Below are 21,930 nucleotides of genomic sequence, written 5' to 3'. Positions count from 1 at the left end.
CTTGTTTTCTCGGCGTCGTTTTGTCCATGATGTTTACGGCGGATACTTTTATAAAAAAGATGAGTGGATGATTCTCTAGAAAGAATAAAAACTTGAGAAAGTATAAGAGTAAAATGTGAAATATATTTTAAAATAGACTGTCAGCTTACCAGGGTTTGTTACATAAACGTATCAGTGTTGTTTGTCATAGGCAGCTAACGGGAAGACCAATAACCAGAGATGACACCTTATCATTCGATAAAAATGGCGAAACCATCAACTACCTTTTCCTACGTCTTTAACTTACAGCTGTACAAATTCGTTATGCCATTTGGTAAAAATCGATATGCATCATTTATGTAGGGTGTTGCTAAATTATATACATTGCTAGATGCTCTGAGTGTGATGAGATCTCCTTAAATAACTAGAGCAGGTGAAGAGAAAAACTAAACCTTTTTGGGGTCGCTTACAATCAAGATAAACAGCTATTAATATCTCGAGGAGAAAAGCAAAGACATACGAAATCCTCCGTAACATAAAAGGAAAATCTCAGATCAACGAATTTGTTCACTATCTCTAAAGAAATAATTACCAAGCTACACATTCATTAGCAAACACACTTACGTTTCTGAATTTACGTTCTGATTTTCAAGCAACGCAACTTCATATGTATGCCTTTTCTCAAGAAGAAAGGATAAATATCTCTGGAAATTTCGAGAAAAAATACTGTTAGTTCTTCGAAAATGCTTTTCGCGAAAACTTCCAAAACGTCTCCAACTTAAAATGTGAAATGTTGCTAGCTTAGCAATAAAAATTGTCACCAAAGCCAATTTGGAACGTCTCTAAATTAAAATGTCAAATGCCGCTAACTTAGCAATAAAAGCTGTCACCAATGCCAATTTAGAGCATTCCGGGCTGTATCTCTAGTTCTAATGCTTGAGTTATCCTTACGATTCCATTCTCGACAGGCTCAGAATTAAAAGACCTCTGCACATTATATTACATCAACGGATACGAGAGCATTTAGAAGAATTTCTGCTTGTATCTCCAGCTATAATGTTTGAGTTATCCTTACAGCTTCGGTCGGCTCAGAATAAAAGATCTCAGTATATTATATGACATCAACAGCTACAAACACAATAAGTGGCCAAACATTCGAAATTAAATAAAATAAACGATTAATATATAAGGTATTTCTCTGGCCTTCCTAGCGTGCCTTCGTGGTGTAGTGGTTTTGCACGCTGCGCCGGTATTCCAGAGGTCCGTAGTTCGATTCCCGGCGAAGGCGATTGTTCATTTTTCTTCTTTCCTGCTCCCCCCCCGAAAAATAACACCTAATGTCTCTACAGTGGCGCCCGAACTAAAAGGATGGTGGATGATTATTCTTCCCATCCAGGATTTGGCGATTGGGTCTTCTAAAAAACCCAGTCGTTCTTCAAAAGGGGGAGTATATAAAGTATTTCTACCTCGTTCGTTCCTAGCGTGCCTTCGTGGTGTAGTGGTTCTGCACGCTGGCTTGGTACTCCAGAGGTCCATGGTTCGATTCCCGAAGAAGGCGATTGCTCATTTTTCATTTTGCCTGCTTCTAAAAAATACCTAATGTCTCTACAAACAAACATAAAGTCTTAATGCAAAGTATGCTAAATATAAATACGTATAAGTAAACAGAAAATACACAACATTACAAAAGTAGATAAAATCCAAGTTATAATATCATAGTAAACCAAGTTACATATTCTCAAAACTCTAAGTCATCATCTTTCTGCTGTTCTGATATCCACTACAAGTTCTCAAAATAACAGGGGCATGCCGTAAATCACAGATATGTTATAAAGTCATTTGAAGCAGAAGACAAGAAAGATGAGCAATGCCGTCCCTGGATTCGAACCCTGAACCTCTCGAATACGCGTCGATTATGCTTCCAAATACACCCGAAAGAATGGTGAAAAGGGAGAAAATACCTCATAATAAATAATTATTTGTCTTTCGTTAACTAGTACGAGTATAAAATACGGCAGCATTTAAATATTGCCTCCAAATTATTATGTCCATTTTGTTCCCATAAAATTAAGTTATTGATTGTTTAAAAATAATGTTGAGGTATGATATTGCAAATCATATTTCAAGAATAAAAATACTGCTTTGTTTTGGAAGATGAGTTGTAGTTTGGTGGGGCTTACGATAGATATTTCGGTACTTACGAAAAATCTAGTCGATCATAAAAGGTTAGCTAAAATCCTACAAACTTCACGACCACCAATCATTTAGGCGGCATAAAATTTGCGATTGTTCGCTAAATAGAAACAAATATGTCTTTTGTTTTATGAAGATGACGCCACATGAACTCAGCTATGTAAGAATCTAAGCTATATCCTGCTGTCCCACATTGTCTTTTATTTCATTATTTGGCCGAAACCCACAATCGCTGAATGCTTTATGTATGTATTCCGGTGTCTGGATCTACAAATTTATACCAGTAATTCACTTTGAAATGTTCTAAATTGCCAGTCACATTTATAAGTCTTCTGTGAGTAGAGTATATTGTAGAACCTTTGTTAATGTTAGCTTTTATCGCATGAATAAGCGATATTACCTTCCTACCTGAAACTTTTACCATAAAACACTCGTTCCTTATAAAAGCCTTCAAACGACCATTGATCGCAGGCTATTTTTCCTGCATGGTTTCTTTGTGTTGAGAAAAGACTCTCATCAATCTTGACAATGAGGTTGGTCCCTCCGATTTTTTCTTTGGCCTTGCTAAACGTCTGTGTATATAAACTTCCCTTAAAGAATTATTCCAACTGATAATAATCTTGCCTTTCAATTCTAATCTTCTTTCCTGCATTCTATACTAAATAATGCATTAAGACAGCTGTAAATGAATCTTAATGCAGTCACAAATGAAGTAGTTCAACCACCAAACAACGTTTCTTTCCGAATGGACATTCGTTTCTGACAACTTTTAATATTATAACACTATTGAACTTGTGTTTGTAAAAAAACGCAATATGTGACTACTAAAGCATTTCTTGAATGACGGTAAGATTCTATACCTTTGCAAAGATTCTATTGTGTCCTGTTCCGTAGTTAGTAAATCTCAAATTTTAAACATTTTTTACATGGCAGAGCTATAACGTGATTTAAAATAGCAACAGCTTTGCTGCAAAACCTAGAAGCTCTTATTAAGAATCACATAGAATCACGTGTGGCACGTTTATTGGATAAAACTGAATCGCATTTATCATTGGCTATAACTCGCCTCTTGGCACCATTGCTTTCCTTTGGCAAAAATGGTTGACTGAATATCAATAAATTGCACTCTCATACATTGTGAATATAATTCAAAATAAATAACATAAATAATAAATAAATCGTCACTCTTCTGACGTTAAAAACGTCTTTAGTGAAGTATTTTAAAGGTTTGGGGACCGTAAGAGTTTAAACTTTTCAGGCAGGATCATAAATGTACAGTTTCTTAATTGAGCGTATAGTATTGCGAGGCCCCAACTTGTCAGCAATCGTAGTAGTGACTGTTATGAACTGTAAATTACACAAACTCGTAAGAAGGGTTTCAATCCCTTTTTATTCCACTTTAGAAATAACAGCTGCGTTCACTTAACGCTCACAAACTACGCCGACCCGGCGGTTTAACAAAACAGAAATGTGAAACTAAAAATAAATGACAGGATGAATAAATAACGAGATCACTACCTACGAGGCTCTAAAATCGTAACTAACTTAACCGCGTTCTAAGATACAGCTGAGATTCAGCAAGCTTACTGATTAAGCAGTTGAAGATTCAACGAACTGCCGAAATAGGCACACAGGCCAAAACGCGCGGTTCTTAAATTTCTACCTAGCAACCTTCACGCTCGCGATTCAAGAAGCACACATACAAACTCGTTTCCCTTCTATTTCAACTCAACTTACTTCTGCTAAAATTTGAATAGACTGCGCGTTTTACTACAATTTACATACTCTGGCAGTGGCAATTCTAGGGAAAAGTAAAGGCTTGACAGGAAAGATAGCTTAAACTTAAAATAAATGTTAGTTAAAATAAATATAAACCCTACAAGCGAATTAAAAAAGCAAACGCCTTTCTTTATAATTGAAATCTTTGTTTCATTTTTAACAGTCTGCCTAACTGCTTCAGTTTACAATACATAGATATCAAGTCATTTAATTTGCATCATATACGGTTGATAATTTTTATGAGCATTTGTACCTTGGTCCAATTAGCAAAAGATGTTTCTAACATCATATTATAATACAAATATTTTGAGCTTTTTTGCCTCTTTTTTTTTAAAATATACATATATAATGAAAACGACATTGCAATATTGATGGCATATAATGTAGCGCTTCGGTTATGAACTTGCATATTACAAATAGGCATGACACAGATTTGCATCAAAATGCGTTTCATTAGATATACAGAAGAAAATTATAGATATGGCACAGATTAAATCCCCTTCGACTCATTGTAATAAACCAATCATGCATTTTAATACAACAAGCTGGTAATATGATGTTTTAGAAATATTAATGAAGTATCGAAATGTAGATTGTAGATCCATAATGAAATGCAAGAATTTTGATTCCGGAGAATGCTGAAATGTTGATCCAAAATGAATAGGAAACTGACAACCGAGGTAAATTAAATATTCTTCTTTATTTTAATAAAAAATATTGCGGCCACAAATAACTTGGCACACCTCTTGTCTCATTTTCAAAGTACTTTCATTTCATTCAAAGTATTTTCTCCCTCCTTTCTGCATGCTTTGGTGGTGTAATGGTTAGCACACTAGACGCGTATTTGAGAGGTCCAGGTTCGAGAGGAAGGTCATTGCTCATGTTTCATGTTTTCTGAATTCAAATATGCGCTAATGAGTCTACAGTACTAAGGTGACTGCCCAGTGTTTTATTTATGAATATGTACTTGCATGTGCCTGTGTATGTGTATGTATAGTAAAACATATATCAGTATTTTGGCCTCTACTTATTCTGAAAAATTTCAAGTGCTTTTCTCATAAAAAAAAAAAGATAGGATAACTAAAAAAAATTATCGCTAAACTTTAATTATACTATATAAAACTTGGGAAAAACATTCAGCATCAGCTTTTACCAATTACAATATTGCTGCAAATGTTCGTACAAATTACATATCAGAAATGTTACAAATTAAATGGATTTCATTTGTATCAGTTAGACACATTATTAAAAGGCGAAATAAAAATTTTAATTACTAAGAAATGTTTTAAGGCTTCTTAATCGCTCAGAGTGTTAAGCAATAAATAATTAATAATATTTGAAAGATAAATATAAATTCTTAAGTCACATCAAATGATAACAATCTGAAATTTAATTAAATGAAAGGACGGTGTAAAATAAAATCTTATAATTTTTACGGTAGCAATACTGATAAGGCGAGTATGTGGTAAGTGCTTGGCAACATAACATAAAAATAAAACAGTATTTGGAGGAATCGAAGGGTTATGAACATAAAATTCCGCATAGAAGGACAGCTTTCTAATTCGTTACACACGATAGCGTCTACCAGACCCTGATGGCTCAAATTTCATACTGGACCTATATTAGAGCAAAAGAAATCAAGTTACAAAATGAAGGGTGTAATTCATTGCATTTGGAGTAACTTTACATTTTCAAGGCCAAACACCAAATGCTTGGAGGTTTAAGCATGTTTGACACACTAAAATAGCAAAACAAAAGAACCTTGGTTCTCCTATAGATTAGTAAAAGAAAACATTTATGCACTTACTCATTGATCTGTGGCAACACCTCTTGGAGTACATTGTATGTCTGGAAAGGCAGCCAACATACTGCAAACAGTGCAACTACAATGGCCAGCATTTTAATAACCTGAAAGAAAATATAAAGGATTTCTTTTACTTTCAAATTAAAGCGCCTTAACAGCAATCTTATAAACATTATACATTAAAAGATTGCTATAACATATGAACTGCTTGAAGTTGCAGTAGTTTATAACTTAAAGCAATTAGGTAAGAAATATCAGTTCTATCGCTAATATATATACAGTGTCTCAGAATTAAAGCCGGACTTAAATTGCGCATAATTTTTTTCCCGTTTGCCTGACAGTGCTAAACGATATATATATAGCGTTCAGAGGATATAAGCTTCTAAATATACATATATATAATATCGTCATCGTTTAGAAGGTCGTCCTAAGATTTCAGATTTCAGTAAATTTGCTTTTTTCAATTTTTGTTTCCAATCGGTTTCAAGTGTTCAGCTGATAAAGCTCAGATTTGATTTTATTATTTAAAGAAACTTTGTGAAAAAGTGTTTTTTTTTTTTTTTTTTTTGTCATTAAACGATCAGTTAGCATAATCGGGAACCACTCAATTTTTTAGTGTTGTTTAAATGGCAGTTTGGTTTAAAGTCTATTTGTTTTACTCTTTATATTTATTTGCTTTTGAATTTCGGATCTGCATATAATGCTTTTAGACCAATTTGATTTTTTTTAAGTTTTGTTTTATTCGTTTTACCAAGTGTTTCGAAGGCGTGTAAACAAAATATGTGTAAATCTCTGATAAATCAGACTGGATCGCAGTTAAAGTAATAAACAGAGGAGCGTTCTTCCACACAACATTTATTTACGAACACCAAAGACGAACTGATACATATACATAATTGACATCACAGTTTCTTTTTACAAACAAACACTACCGCCATCTATTGGCGATGTATGGATACACAATCCTAAACTTAACAGCGTGTAGGGAAAATGCTGGTACATTTGAGATTCGAATTTTCGGTGCTATATGAATTTTAGTGCTTTAAATGAAAATGTAATGGATTATTTTTTCGGTTTTTGATCACAAATGAACCAGGAGAACAAAACACGCTTTCGAAACATATTAATCGACTTTTATGAAGCTTTAATTCATTTCCCCCGATGAGTTCTGAATTGGAGTTTCACTAAAAGGAGATTAATTTTTATTTTTATATTTTTATTATTTTGTATTTTTTCCCCTTTTGCATTTTCATTTCCATTTTTAGAGTTTGTACTGTTATGAATTCTTACTTTAATTTTGTTACGTGTGTATATGGTGTTAAACCCTTTAAACACGATTGCTAATATTAATATTGTTGAGAAATAACCTTGCTTTCACTCCAGTTTACTTTTAACGTTAGAATCTTTAAGTCTATTTTACTTCAATCCTGCAGCTATAGCGCAAGACTGGTATGAAATTTTGCTTTTAATCTTACCCTCTTATTATGTTTCCTTTTGTATTTATATATATATATATATATATGGAAATAAAGGTAATTATAGAAATATATATAAGCGGCTAAAGTGTGTGTCGCCGATAGTTTATTGTTGCCATTCGGAAAAATGAGCGCCGAAATTAACGTTTCCGCAGTTTTTAATTAATATCTCAACCGATTAAAGTCGTACGAAGATGAGAACGGTATTGATGGAGTCCGAGAATTTTTTGGAATCCGAAGACACACGTCTCGAATTTCAACTCGGCGCCGTTCCGTAGATTTTCGAGAAAAAAGAATTTGGCACGTAGCCAAATCCCTCTAATAGGGAAAACCCAAGAAAGAAAGTGAAAAATGTAAGGAAAACGTAAGGGAAAATTAGTTTTTAATTAATATCTCGGCTAATTAAAGTCCCACGAAGATGCAAATGGTCAAATTGGCGTGCCACAGACCTGCGGAATCCAACGGTGTGCTTCGCTAAGCCCGGGAGCCAGCCGTTTCAGAGGAGATAATGCTACTTCACCCCATATATATATGCAGCTTAAATGTCTGTTTGTCGCCGATAGTTTATTGGTTGCTTGCGTAACTGTACTAGCCAATGTGTTGAATGCCGTTTCAATTGAGACGTAGACAATTTCCTGTAAAACTTGCCTTTGCTATGACCATCAATAAGTCTCAGACCCAACAGCTTAAGCGTGTTGGCATTTTTTTACCTGAGCCTGCATTTCGACACGATCAACTTTATGGTGCATGTTCAAGAGTTCGTGAAAGAACTGACATAAAATTTAAAATAATGGATGGTCCTCTGCAAGGCGAGCTTAAAAATGATGGAAACATCTACACAAGAAAATGTTGTGTACAATGAGATCTTTGACATGTGAATTAATTTTTCATTATTTAAATCACCTTTATTTATTGAGCTTAAGAAATGTACCGCCAGTGGTTTCCATCATTGCAATCTACTTTAAGCAATTAAGCAAGTAGAAGGGGAAAACCTCGTGGGCCAGTAAGCAAAGGGGCGTCCTCGCCACCTGCCCTGGGTAATTTAGTTTTAATTAGCAGACACCTTTGCACAAATTATTTTAATTAAAATTTATAATATCTGGAACAGCGGTCATTTCGTATGACCATAGTTCAATCCTGGTTTATAAAATTAGTATTTTCTACTAAACGAATATTTCCTTTTTTTTTTTTTTTTTTTTTTTTAATAAACAAAAATCAAGTTAGAAAGAACATTTTTAACAAACATATTGTACTGTTTAATAAATAGGCAGAAATTAAATAATATTTCCCGTCCTTTCGATATCAGTTGAAAGGGAAATCATTCAAGACTTCATTTTTTGTATCCCTGCTTTGTTTTCCTACTAAGCAGAGATTACTTTTCTCCGTTTCCCAGCATCGAAACAATCGTGTATGTCTTGATTTTCGATACAGCAAAAAATAGTGGAATACAGAAAAGGGGATTCATCTGAGCAACTAATTCCCGCGATTGTTCCAGCTGATAGCTTGGGTATTGGCAGCTCTAAAGCCAAGATACTAAAGGATACCTATTTCTAGAGATAGCTGATAACGATAACGTTGGGTCATTTGCTTGGGAGAATTTTCTGGCCGAAGAATACTTAATGGCGCTTTATTTCGAATAAACACCTGGACGCATTTTCTCGAAATAAATGGAGAAATTTAACTGGTTTGGTTTGGTTTATTGAGATTACGGCAAAGCACACTAGGGCTACTTGCCTAAAAGGAGGAATGCCTTCGGGGAGAACGTTCTAAGAGAAACTGGTTCGTATACACGTTACACATGGAGAAAACCACGAAAACGCCCATGCAGCCAGCCCGCTCGCGGGATTGACTTGTTACTGCTTTGAAGGTAGTTTCAATATGCCACTTTCCCAAAATGACTTGTCCCAAGTGGCAAAAAAGTGAGATTGCTAGTTTTCACAAGCCTCTCTTGAAGCTAATTTCACACCATTAAAAGTATTTGTAATAGATTAAAACAGATGATAATCGCTTGGTGCCAGATCCGTACTCTAAGGTGGATGCATAAGAACAACCCAACCAAACTCTCTGAGCTTCTGGTGCGTCATCATTGATGTGTGAGGCCTGGAGTTATTCTGGTGGAACAGGACGCCTCTCCTGTTGGCCGATTTTGGCCTCTTTTGATACTGGCTACTTTCAATTTGTCCAGTTGCTGGCAGCAGAAGTTCGAATTGAGTGTTTGGTCATTTAGGAGCAGCACATAGTAAATGATTCCCTTCCAAACCCACCGAACACACATTAAGGCTTTCTGGACAGTCAATCTTTGTTTGCCCCTCATTTGAGCTGCTTAATCGGCCTTCGACCATGAATGTTGTCACTTGACATTTTCGTATGTGACCCATTTTTCTTCGGCAGTCACCAACCTCTTCAGAAATGGCTCGATTTCGTTCCGTCCGTTTGGCCAAGAATTCTCAGATTACTCAAACATCAATCTTCCTTTTGAACCCAGCTTTACACAAATGATTTAAAACTGTTTTGTGGTCGATCTTTCGTTCCTGGGCGACGCTACGGCAGCTCTCAAGCCGGTCTAATTCAAACATTTCCAAGGTTTCATCGACATTTTCGACCATAGGCCTTGCAATGCGTGGTGCATTTTTCAAATCAAATTTACCGAAATGGAATCGACGAAACCAAAATTGCACTTGATTGGTTCTTAAAGTATGGGAACCATAAACACTATTTACAATTTCAGCCGACTGACTTGAGTTTCAGCTTTATCGAAGTAAAATTGTGTGGGATGGCATCGTTCATTATAATCGGATGACGCGACAAGCTGTGAGAATAAATCTTTTACTTTTCTGATGAGAGAAGTCAGACGATTCCGCCATTAAGACGATGATGCGACTGAAAGATGTTTACATGTAAAAGACGGTCGATTCTCTTCATCTGTAAATATCATCTACGTAAGTTCATCCTTCTACACATGTAATCATTTTGTAGTTTGTAGTAACTATTCATATTTCCATTAAATATTCTAGTTATTTGTAAATTGGACTAGTTTATTAGCCCCTAGACAGCCACAAAAGAAGTAAGTTTACAGACATCATATGCCTAGACAGTAAGTACCGATTCTACAATTGTTAAACATACCGAATTTTTTTCTTTGTTCATCTCCATCTTTAACGCTCTAACTCACAACTAAATCTATCAATCACAACATTTGCAAACTCTTCTTGTTTTTACTTGTGCTAGAAATTTCCATCTTCGAGTATAAATTCTATCTAATAAGATAAATGCTAAACAAAATATAGAAACCAATTAGTATTATTTCCCCCCCCACATTAATGAAAGTTACAAAACGCTTATCAAAACGAGCTTGGACTTAAGGTTGGCAATTGAAGAAAGAAAGAGATTTACTGGGTGCATCGAAGTCTCTCTTCCAAATCCCACCCTAGCTTTTGCATTTTGGTGAGGCTGATAGAAAAAAACGAAGTATTAGAAAATAATTAAATTAATAACGTGCCGATTTAAAATAAGACTTACGGACTTTCTAAAGCAAACTGGGTTCCAAGTTACGTCACACATTAGAGAAACCGCGAATTCCATATACCCAGCCCGTTCGCCAGAATTTCAAATTTGAGTCGGACTGCTGTTGTGCAACTTGTCTTATCCGCTGGGCTTCTGGTGGGGTATTGACTCCCAAATTGTTGTCTTATGTCACTAAAAATATTGCATGTTTCATTTTAGTTGAATAAGCACAATATTTATGTTTTATTACTCAAAGAAAATTTTTCTTTTTACTTCTTGCCGATCTATACATATAAAGGTAAGGAAGATAATGTTTTCAGTACAAAAGTTCAACAAATAAGCATGAATTAGGGTGCTCATTAAATAAATACTTTTTTTCTCTTTTTAGAATTATGTCTATATGTCTGCGTGTAAATGCATGACGACTTTTTCTCCCACGAAACTTCCAATGATTTCCACTTTCCGTATTTAAGCGTCCTGAATTCATACAAAGAATTGTTTAGATTTTGGGTAAAACTGGGCCTGCGATCTCTTCGATCTTTCTTATCGCACAGGTCACTCGACCCTTCCTTAGCGAAATTGAAAGACGAAGGAACTTCTCGTCCCTTGAGTGGACTCCTCATTTATTACTAGTTTTTAAGCCCTTAACGGCTTTCATTCCTCACTTTAGCTATGCTTAATCTTAATTATTCAATATTTTCTTAACGAAGTTGTGGAGGTTATTGCATTTACTTGCAAAGGTACTCCGGAAGCAAAACGCCTTGGGCCTTGGGTAAAACTGGCAATGGAATTGGTGCTTTACTTGAAGCCCATAAAGTCTTGTTTACACTAATGGGACTTTGAATCCAAGAAACGTGCATGAGTTTTAAGGCTCCGCTTAAAGAAGAAAAGCGCATTTACTATAACCTTCTGCCAGCCTAGATACACAGGTGAAGAAGGTTATGTTTTTGATTCAAAACTTCCATAATGAGTTTTCAGTTAACAAGCATAAATAAGGGTTTCTACACATTTTTTCCTATTTCAGCATGATGTTTGTCATGCATGTGCGTGACGATTCTTTCGACGACGATAAATCTTATATGAAACTTCCGAAAATTTATGTTTTCTGTATTTAATCTTTCTGCATTCACATAAAGAGTGATAAAGTATGCCAATGATAAAAAGTAACCACTATTCATGCTTTACTTGAAGCTATGAACAAACTTTCGTAAAGCATATATTTTGAGATAATTCGAAACTTCTCAAATTTGATATTTAAAATAGGTACGTGATTGAAAATAATATATTGCATTTAGAATCATTAAATGTATTCTTAGAATTATCCTATGATTATGCTATGAATGAGAATAAGCTCATTATTAAGACGAACTCTCGTTTGAAGCAATTAAATGCATGAGCCTCAATCCTCAATTTTGTGTTCGTTTCACTTTTGATGTAAGAGAATGCTGCTAACAAATAATATCGCTACACATTATTTTTAAAGTAAAGCAAACATAAATAGAGAGAATATAAAAATGTATGCCAACAATTAGAACTATAGAATTCTTATTAGTTCTAATTCTTACCTTACATTTTTAAGTTATGTTGATTTTAAAGATTTTATGACTTTGTGGTTAAATTTCATGTGACGTAATTGCGAAGAAAGTTATGTTTAATGAATAAGGTTAAAATGACAAATATAAAAGTTGGTTATCTTATTAAGAAAGCTTAATACTGTTATCATAAACTGAAAAAAAGACTGATAAAGATATGTGTGACAACACATAACGCTCTATCTCTAGCTTCTGAAGATATGCGGTCTTTAATTGTTTTGTGAAATTTAAATCATTTATTTGTAAATCTGAGACATTATATGACCAAAACGATATGCCATGAATGATGCAATAATTTCAAGCATAAGAATTCATTTTCAAATTTGGGATTTCAGATTCCCATATTCGCATTAGGATTACGTCATTCAAAATTGGATGGCTGCTCTTAGCCGTTGTTTTATCACAATGCGAGAAATAGACATACATTTATGCAGATTCTTCATTATTTAATTTCTTCAAATGTAATGCAGGACTTTGACATTTGGTGGCAACAGTTTGAAAAGTGAAATGGATATTCAACAAAAACAATAGTCTTTCAATGACAAAGTCCCTTTGGACTAAAAACAATAGTCCTTCAGAGAGTAAGTCCCTTTGGACTAATAATAACAATTGTATGTTTCATTTTAGATCCTATGTAGGAAAACAAATAATTCCATTTATTTTCGACCAAAATGGATTGCGCGTTTAATTTCTTAGAATTGCTTTGGTTCTTAGAATCTCTTCTGGGGGACTCACTCGTGTTAACAAATACGTTATATGTTAAACTCAAAATAAAAATGTCCATACATTAAACTCAAAATTACTCTATGTATATACTGAACATATTTTACTTCGAAATTTTTCTTGCATCGCAAGGGAAATATTGTAAATAATAATTAATACACGGTACTAAAAGTTAAAGTAGTATTAATTGTAAAATCTACGAAGGTTAAATTTCATACGTCATTCTGCTCTTTGCCACCGACATACTTACGGCAACCACCAGAATATATGAAAATTAGGTAATCCGGTCTGATGCAGAAGCCACACAACTAGAACTTGCCCGATTCGCATGACAGTTTTACTAAACTCCAACAGCGCTCGCGCTCAAAAGAGGTAAAAGGATATACCTTTTAAAGTTTCCAAATGCTAGACAAGAATTACCTGGGAAATGTTGTTATTAGGAAATGCTTAGGGAAATAGCCTTTCCACATTCGATCCGATACCGGCAAACCATTACTTTAAGTCATGCGTATAGTTCGGATTTAAATGAAGAAGCCTTATAATTATTCGATCGCAGAATAAATATTGAAATTTCCAAACAGTCGCATGTTTACACAAGTATTTCCCAAATCTTAAATTTTTGACATGTTTTAACGCTGTAACTAAACAAGTAAGCATTTATAAATCTACTAAAACTGACACTTCTATTCTTAAGTTAAGAAAAAAACTCGCAATATAATCCACTTAATTATGTGAGATTAAGATTTTCATTTACGTAGACATTGTACATACTATGTTCGTTTATAAAGAGGCAGGTTTTTAAACTTCGGATTACTCAACACCGAAACATAACTGTACAGATGGGTGTAACCCCATTTTTATGTAACTTAGGGAACTTAGTGATACAATTAAAGTTTATTTATCATAAAACATAGTCTAAGAATTATAATAAAAATTTAAACAACCAAAACATTAAACTCTAGGTTTTATTTAGAATTGTCCTAAAATTTGAGAGCATAATTCCATAAATTAAATTAAAATTAATTTATTAATTAAATTAATAAATAAATAAATGACTACGGATTCGGACATTAATAACGACGAATTAATAACAACAGTGGCACATAAACAATAGAATGTTCTACCATATTTTGACTTTAATATGTATGTAGTATTTATTATATTAATAATAATTTAATGCGTTTATCTTAATAATCTGAGTAATTAATCCGAAATCCTCTGGAGAGGCTGGTGGAACCACTCTTCCCCCGGGTACTGTGACTTGGAATTTCATTCGGATTTTAACCTGAAAGTTAGCAAGACTCGGCGATACCTAATATGCCAACATGTATATACGGGTGCCGAACTTTGCTTCAATCTGTTCCTGTCAATATGCTAGGTTGTCAGACAGAACACTTGAGATTTATTATAATGCACCACATTTTTTTTTTCAAAATATCTATAAGCAACAATACGCAAGAAAACAGCGACGGGCAAATTAATTCAGTCATTTTCGGGTTCAGTGATTTTTATTGCACTGACTTCTTCGACTGCAGCTAAATGAAAGACGAGTGCTATAAACAGAATATATTAACGAATTTCCTATAACTGTCTAGTAACACTAGAAACTGGGAAAACGCAGATCAAAGAAAAGGCATATTAGATCACTGTACTCTCAATAAATACGTAATTTGCTTTATTTTCCTGCGCATGTGTTTTCTATGTCTCTATTTGTAAATTGCTTAGAATGGTCTCATTCTGTCTAGGGTTCTCATTCTTCAGTTAATCCGCAGCCGAAGAAGTCAGTTCAATAAAATCTGTCAAAACGCTTCTCCTTAAATTAATCAGGAAATCTACATCGCTGTTTTTGTAAACTAAGAGTTCTAGATGTGTTATTATTTACCAACGCGTAAACATTCTGTATACATTTAATTAAAAACAATAAGTTCCATACATGCAAAATTACCGAAGACACTCTTAAGAAATATTTAAAAAAATAATAAATAATTTAATAAATTAAGGTCTGCTATGTTCAAGAATAAAGAATAATCAATCACAATCCCGATTAGCTTTTCCTTTCAGGTGCTCAATTTATCTTCCAGTCTTGAGTTAAATTTGATAAAAAAAAGAAAAGAAAAGTAAATCAATAAATAAGCTTTCGAACTTTTAGCAAATAGTATCAAAGTAAATGTTTTAGATTGCAAACTCGAAAGCTTACTGAATATTTTATAATTTGAAAATTTTCATGCTATGCAGACTACAGAAAATGTTTTTCTGCTGCTTATCTAGAGATTGAAGAGATAATTTTTATAAATCTCTGCATCTACTTTAAAAAAAATTTGCTTCAGTACTACGACACTACGTCTAGAAAGATTATTTAAGCGACTAAATTCTTAAACCTGGGAAACAATGGGGTCCTCCTGGCTATAAAAACTGTGTTTTAAATTTGAAAAAAAAAATCTGAAAACTTTCAAATTTTATATTACGCCCAAAGGGGCGTTCTTTAACGTCTCGTATGTTACCTTTATTCATTAAATATCATGTTCCTCGCACTTAAACCACATAAAATTCAATTCAACAGTAATTTATGCAACGAAAGTTCTATATCAAAGTCGAATCACTCATAATCCAAAGGACGAGATGCATGGCCTGGAGGGTTTTCCATAAATTTTAATTAAACTTAATATTTACATATATACAATGTAGGCTAAAATGCCTGAATCGAATATTTAATGCTCAAGAGGCAAGAACTGAATAGTTCCAGCTTAAATCTAAATCGAATTCTATTGCGTAGTGCATCGAAATTCTACCTTCAAGAAGAAGAATATTTTTTCAAGTCACGTGTTCAGAAGGGGAAAGGTCAAGTAAGCCAATAGATGGACTCCTAACGCCATCTCTTGGCGATATCAAAGAATATTCCTTAACACACTCCCCACCTGAACTCTGACAAGAGTTCATCTAACTCAGTTATACATACAATCAAGTTCATAAATCACTGTTCTATAAAAATATTAAAAAAATACTAATTAGTCAAACACTTCAATTCCAATACAGGTTATACACTTCATGTATCAAATAATAAATGTTATAACTAATAAATGAACTAAATTTTAAAATATTTTCCACTTAACTGAACAAACTTAACTAACAATATTCAATTTAATCATTAATAGACAAAAAAAGGAAAAAAGCATAACTAAATCGTTAAAGTTCAAAATATCTAAAGTTCAAGAGGATATAGATGTTGAACAGTACGTTATAAAATCCCATTACCAGTTTTTAATTCGAATGATCGGACTTTACCATCACGTCCAGGAATAATTTTTATGATTCTACCAAGTTTCCATAAGAGTTTGTTTTTATTATCTCCTTCGACTAAAACAACATCTTCTACTTTTAGTTCTGGTTGAAGTTGCGGATTCTTCAAGAAATGGGCAGTTCTAAGATCTAATAAATATTGTTGCTTCCATTTCCACCACAACTGTTTAAACAGCAATTCTTGATAACGCTTTCTTTTTAACAGCGTTTCTCTTGTCGTTTCGCTACCGATGATTCTAGCAAAGGTCAAAGGATACTTCAAATCAGTTTGTCCAATGTTTAAAAAGTGCATTGGAGTCAACGGTTGCGGCTCGTCATTGTCGTTGTAAACGTAACTTAGAGGTCGTGAATTAAGAACTGACTCCACTTCGACAAGTAGTGTAGACATTTCTTCGAAAGTCAACAATGCTTTTCCTACGATTTTTCTTAAACATTCTTTAACAGATCTAACAAGTCTCTCATAAAACCCTCCCCACCATGGGGCTCGTTCGATTATAAATTTCCAATGGATTCTTTCTTTGGCAATGAAATTCTTGAATTTGTCATCTTTTAAAACTTTCGAAAAATTCTCAAGTTCTTTCTTTGCCCTCTTAAAGGTCTTGGCGTTGTCAGAGTAGATGATTACGCAGTTTCCTCTTCTGCTCAAAAATCTGCGAAATGCAAGTAAAAAGGATTCTGTTGACATATCTGATACAAGTTCTGAGTGTACAGCTCGGGTTACTGCACAAACGAACAAAACAATATAGGATTTTCGAGTGTCTTTAGAATTCTTTACGTAAACTGGTCCGGCGAAATCAATTCCACAGACTGCAAATGGAGGCGATTCTTGGATTCTATCCTTTGGTAAGGGTGCTGTCATCTGGTCTGCTGGTTTACCTAAATATTTTTGGCAAATTATACAACCTTTTAATGCTTTTTTGACTAACTGTCGTCCTTTAGGAATCCAGAAGCGTGATCTGACTTTAGCTAAAGTCGCAGCAATTCCTCCATGCATTATCTTCTCATGTTCTTTGCTTACAATCAGAATCGTTAGTCGAGAATTTTTAGGTAAGATTATTGGATGTTTATTATCTAGTGAGAAGTCAGAAAATTCCAGTCTTCCTCTCAACCTCATGATTTCCTTTTCATCAATGTAAGGAAGAAAATTATACAAAGGAGAATTTTTTCCAACCGAATTACCTTCTTTGAGGGATTCATATTCTTCGGCAAAAAACTTCTTTTGCTCTGATCTTATCCAGAAGTTTTCTGCTTCTCGTAACTCTTCAGCTGTGAGAGTTCCTTGAATGTCGCTAGTTTTTCTTAATTTTTTAATGAAACGTGTTGTGCAAGCAGTGACTCTTAACACCTTCTCTAATTTTCTATATTTTGATATGTCGAAAAGATCATCTGCACTTTTTTCGATTGTACATTCAAGTTGATGTATATCACCGGATCTCTTTCGGTATTCCAGCTTGTTTTCATCTATTGTTTCTTTAATATCTAATCTTGGCCAAAGTTCGTGAGGGAGTTGAAGCCATTGGGGACCTTGCGTCCAAATGGTCTCATTTATTAACTTGGAAATCTTCGTTCCCCGAGATACGAGATCGGCAGGGTTGTCGACACCTGGGCAATAATGCCAATCTTGAGGTGAACTCAATTTTTGTATTTCTTCGACACGATTCCTGACAAAGGGTTTGAAGGCTTCAGGTTGTTTCTGGATCCAAAAATAAGTAATTGTTGAGTCTGTCCAAAAATAGCACGGAATTCTCAATTTCAGTGCTTTCAGAATATTGCTGACTAACTTAACTGATAACAATGCCCCCATTAATTCTAACCTCGGTAAAGTAAGGGATTTTAGTGGGGCTACCCTATTTTTAGAAGAGACAAAGGCCGTTTTGATTTCTTTATTTTCTGTCGTGAAACGTAAATATGCGACTGTACCATAGGCTTTGACACTTGCATCTGAAAAGCAATGTAGTTCGAGATTTTCGACATTAATGTTCGAGTGCATGAAAAGGTAACGAGAGATGGAGAATTCAGCCATTTGAGGTAGCTCTTCACACCACTTTCTCCATTCAGAGGACAAATCTTCAGGTAACGGTTCATCCCAATCTATTTGTGACAACCAAATCTTCTGTATTAAGCACTTTATTCTAACAGTGAAAGGTCCTAAAATTCCAATCGGATCGAATATCCGACCCAACACTTGTAGAAGAAATCGTTTTGTTTCTATTGGTTTAGATGTGAAAGACAATAAGTTCCGAACATCAAAATATAGTAAGTCCTTTGAATTATCCCATGCCATACCTAAGACTTTAAATGGGAAATTTTCTCTATTAAAATCTTCAGGATTTTCATCTGGAACGATACCCTTTTTTACCCACAATTCATGTAATTGTATTGAGTTACTATGCCATTTGTGAAGCTGCATGCTTGCTTCTTTAAATATTTGGACCGATTCTAGACTCGTAGTTAATGCTTCATTGATCGTTGGTTGGCTTCCAATCACATCATCTACATATACGTTCTTATTCAAAAAGTTAACCGTTGTAGGATAAAGTTTATTATATTTTTTCAGATGATGTTTAATGGTAGCGGCTAATAGAAATGGACTACTATTTATTCCGAATAAAACTCTAGTGAACCTATATATATCAGGAGAAATGGTTTCATCATTAGGGAAATTGGAAAACAGAAACCTGGTTGCGTCTCGATCTTTTTCATGTATGAGAATCTGTAAAAAGGCTTGTTTTCTATCTGCGGTGAAGGCTATTAAATTATACCGAAATCTTAACAATATTTCGAATATTTCAGGGTATAAATTTGGCCCAACATGTAGACAGTCATTTAAAGAAATGGATCCTGGGGCATGCGATGATGCATCATAAACAATACGTAATTTACTTGTAGCTCGATCCTCGCGTATAACTTCCCTATGTGGCAAGTAAAACACGACATCCTCTTCATTTGAAATTTCTGAAACTGGTTCGATAATATTTTGTTTTAACTGATCTCTTAATACATTCCTGTATTCGGAAAATAGATTAGGATCTTTTTTAAATCGTTTTCTAAGTCGATGAAATCTTTGTTCTGCGATTTCCCTATTATTATTTAGATTTGATGTGTCATGTTTCCAAGGCAATCTAACTTTATAGCGAGAATTTTCATATGTTATATTTGATTCGAAATATTCGACTACTTCATTTTCAGTTGAATCGAAGTTTTCCCTCTTATCAATAAGTCCTGAGTTTTCCAAGTCCCAAAATTTTGTTATTTGTTTGGAAATCAAATCTTCCCCTACAACTACATTGAAAGCTAAAGAGACATCATCATCACCTTTTCGTCCATGTAGGCACCAGCCGAAAATAGTTTCCACTGCAACAAGATTTTTGCTTAAGTATTTAACGTGTCCCATTACTATGTTGTAATAATAATCTGCACCAATTAGAATGGCAATGGGTTTTTTACAGTCGGGAAAATCTGCGAGCAGCAAATTTTTTAATTGTCTGTTTTGCTTAATTTCTTCTGATTTAGGAGGTGGAATATCTGCACCTGATATATGATCAGTTACTAATAATTCAACTTCTATTCTAGAATCGGGAGAACTTCTATGTTCTAAAGTTAATTTAACTACGTCATAATTTTTTTGGATGGGAGAAGTATTCCCAAAAGTGTAGACAGTCAATTTTTCTTTTCTTATGACTTCGAGGTTTAATCTGTCCGCTAACTCGCGAGCACAAAAACTTTTCATACTCCCACTATCCAAGAGAAGTCTGGCAAACACCTTTTCCTTAGCTGTTTTAACTTTTATCGTGCAAGTCTGTAAAAGAATTGTATTATTTGCATTATGTGAAACGGCCGAAACAATTTCTTCTTTCAGTTCCTTAGTTTGTGTATCATTTTTCGAAATTAATATACTATCCTTTTTATCACTTGGTGTATTTTTAACTATCGAAGTGGATTTAAAACATATGGCTTCTGAATGTTTACCTTTGCAAATTTTACAAACTTTAGTTTGGCGTTGCCGGCACTGTGAGATTTTGTGTTTAGGGGCCAAACAAAGCAGACAACGCGCTTGTTTTTTCAAAATATCTCTCTTCTCATTAACTGTAAGGCATAAACAGGACTCTGAGTCATGGTTTTGAAAACAAAAAATGCAGTTTCGATTTGATGACGCGGCTGCCATAAATTCATGTGTAGTGACAGTTTGTTTATGTTTCGGCGTCGGTGGATATCTGTTAATACCTTTCATTTCCGGGTTTGACTTGCGTGGAAAGGATAACGAATTAATCTTTTCTCGCGATTCTATTTCTAATAGGAGAAAGTCTAGAAATTTGTTTAAGTCATAGGTTGAAGGATTTTCAGTATTTGTACGATGAAATTGTAAAGTTATATCGTTCGGGACAATTTTCATCAAAATTGGAATAAACATGTTGGAATATGTTTCTGGTTTCACACCGAATGCTAAAAGGCTTCTGACTTGAACGTTAATTGTATCATAAAGTTTTCGCAATTTTGTCACTTCACTTGAACTTTGAACGGGATTTAAATTTAAGAGATTAGAAATGTGTGTATTGATAATAAGGTCACTTTGGCCGAATCTATTTTTAAGAATGTCTATAGCAGAGTCATAATTAGCCTCTGAGATTGAGAGACCTTCTATGGCTGATGCTGCGTTTCCACATAAATAAGTTCTCAAATAATTAAATTTTTCTATCTTCGAAAGTGTAACATTGTCATGAATAGTGACCTTGAATGAATTCCAAAAATTCATCCAATCGTTATAATCTCCGGAAAATTTGTGAATTAACAGTTTGGGCAATTTCACATTGCCTTCAATCTGTCTTTTGGTTTCAACTTCTGTAGATGAATTATTTAAATTCGTGTTGATATTTTGAGTATTGTATTTCCTTAAATAGCGGTTGATTTTAGACTTCGTTATTATTATTTTATCGTTATATTCCATAGAAGTGTTAATATCTGAATCTAATTTTGATTCATCTTCAATCAAATTTTGTATTTTTTCATTTAAATCATGTAATTCCGTTTCTTTACTATTTAACAATTCCAAACAATTTTCTAACTCTTCTTGATTTTCTTTTAAATATTCATCTACATTTTTAATAATTTGAGTTACAGAAGCACGTATATGTGCTCGATTCTTAATTAGTGTCTTCTGTTCCATTTTAATAAATTATCAAAGGAGACTTACCGTGAGAAGTCTTCGCTTACAAAGCTAATCCAAAAGGCGAAAAACACAAATTTTCAAATTAATCAGATTCTTTTCTGTGACCGATGCACCATTATGCAACGAAAGTTCTATATCAAAGTCGAATCACTCATAATCCAAAGGACGAGATGCATGGCCTGGAGGGTTTTCCATAAATTTTAATTAAACTTAATATTTACATATATACAATGTAGGCTAAAATGCCTGAATCGAATATTTAATGTTCAAGAGGCAAGAACTGAATAGTTCCAGCTTAAATCTAAATCGAATTCTATTGCGTAGTGCATCGAAATTCTACCTTCAAGAAGAAGAATATTTTTTCAAGTCACGTGTTCAGAAGGGGAAAGGTCAAGTAAGCCAATAGATGGACTCCTA

The 21,930-nt window shown here is 34.1% G+C and overlaps 1 protein-coding gene across 2 annotated transcripts in view; it reads right to left on the bottom strand.

Moving 5' to 3' along the window:
* Positions 1 to 21,930, bottom strand: part of LOC118191182 (tachykinin-like peptides receptor 99D) — a 221,636-nt gene that overhangs the window by 147,035 nt on the left and 52,671 nt on the right. For both annotated transcript variants that reach the window (XM_085824769.1, XM_085824773.1), the window contains exon 2: positions 5,759 to 5,859. In XM_085824769.1, the coding sequence (XP_085680895.1) occupies positions 5,759 to 5,859 (101 nt within the window). The remainder of the gene's footprint in view (positions 1 to 5,758; positions 5,860 to 21,930) is intronic.

Source organism: Stegodyphus dumicola, chromosome 1, assembly GCF_044657685.1.
Source record: "Stegodyphus dumicola isolate Sdum_Otavi_A_Nest chromosome 1, ASM4465768v1".
NCBI classification, from domain to species: Eukaryota; Metazoa; Arthropoda; class Arachnida; order Araneae; family Eresidae; genus Stegodyphus; species Stegodyphus dumicola.
Note: the sequence above shows the minus strand (reverse complement) of the source record. Positions and strands in the feature narration are given on the sequence as shown.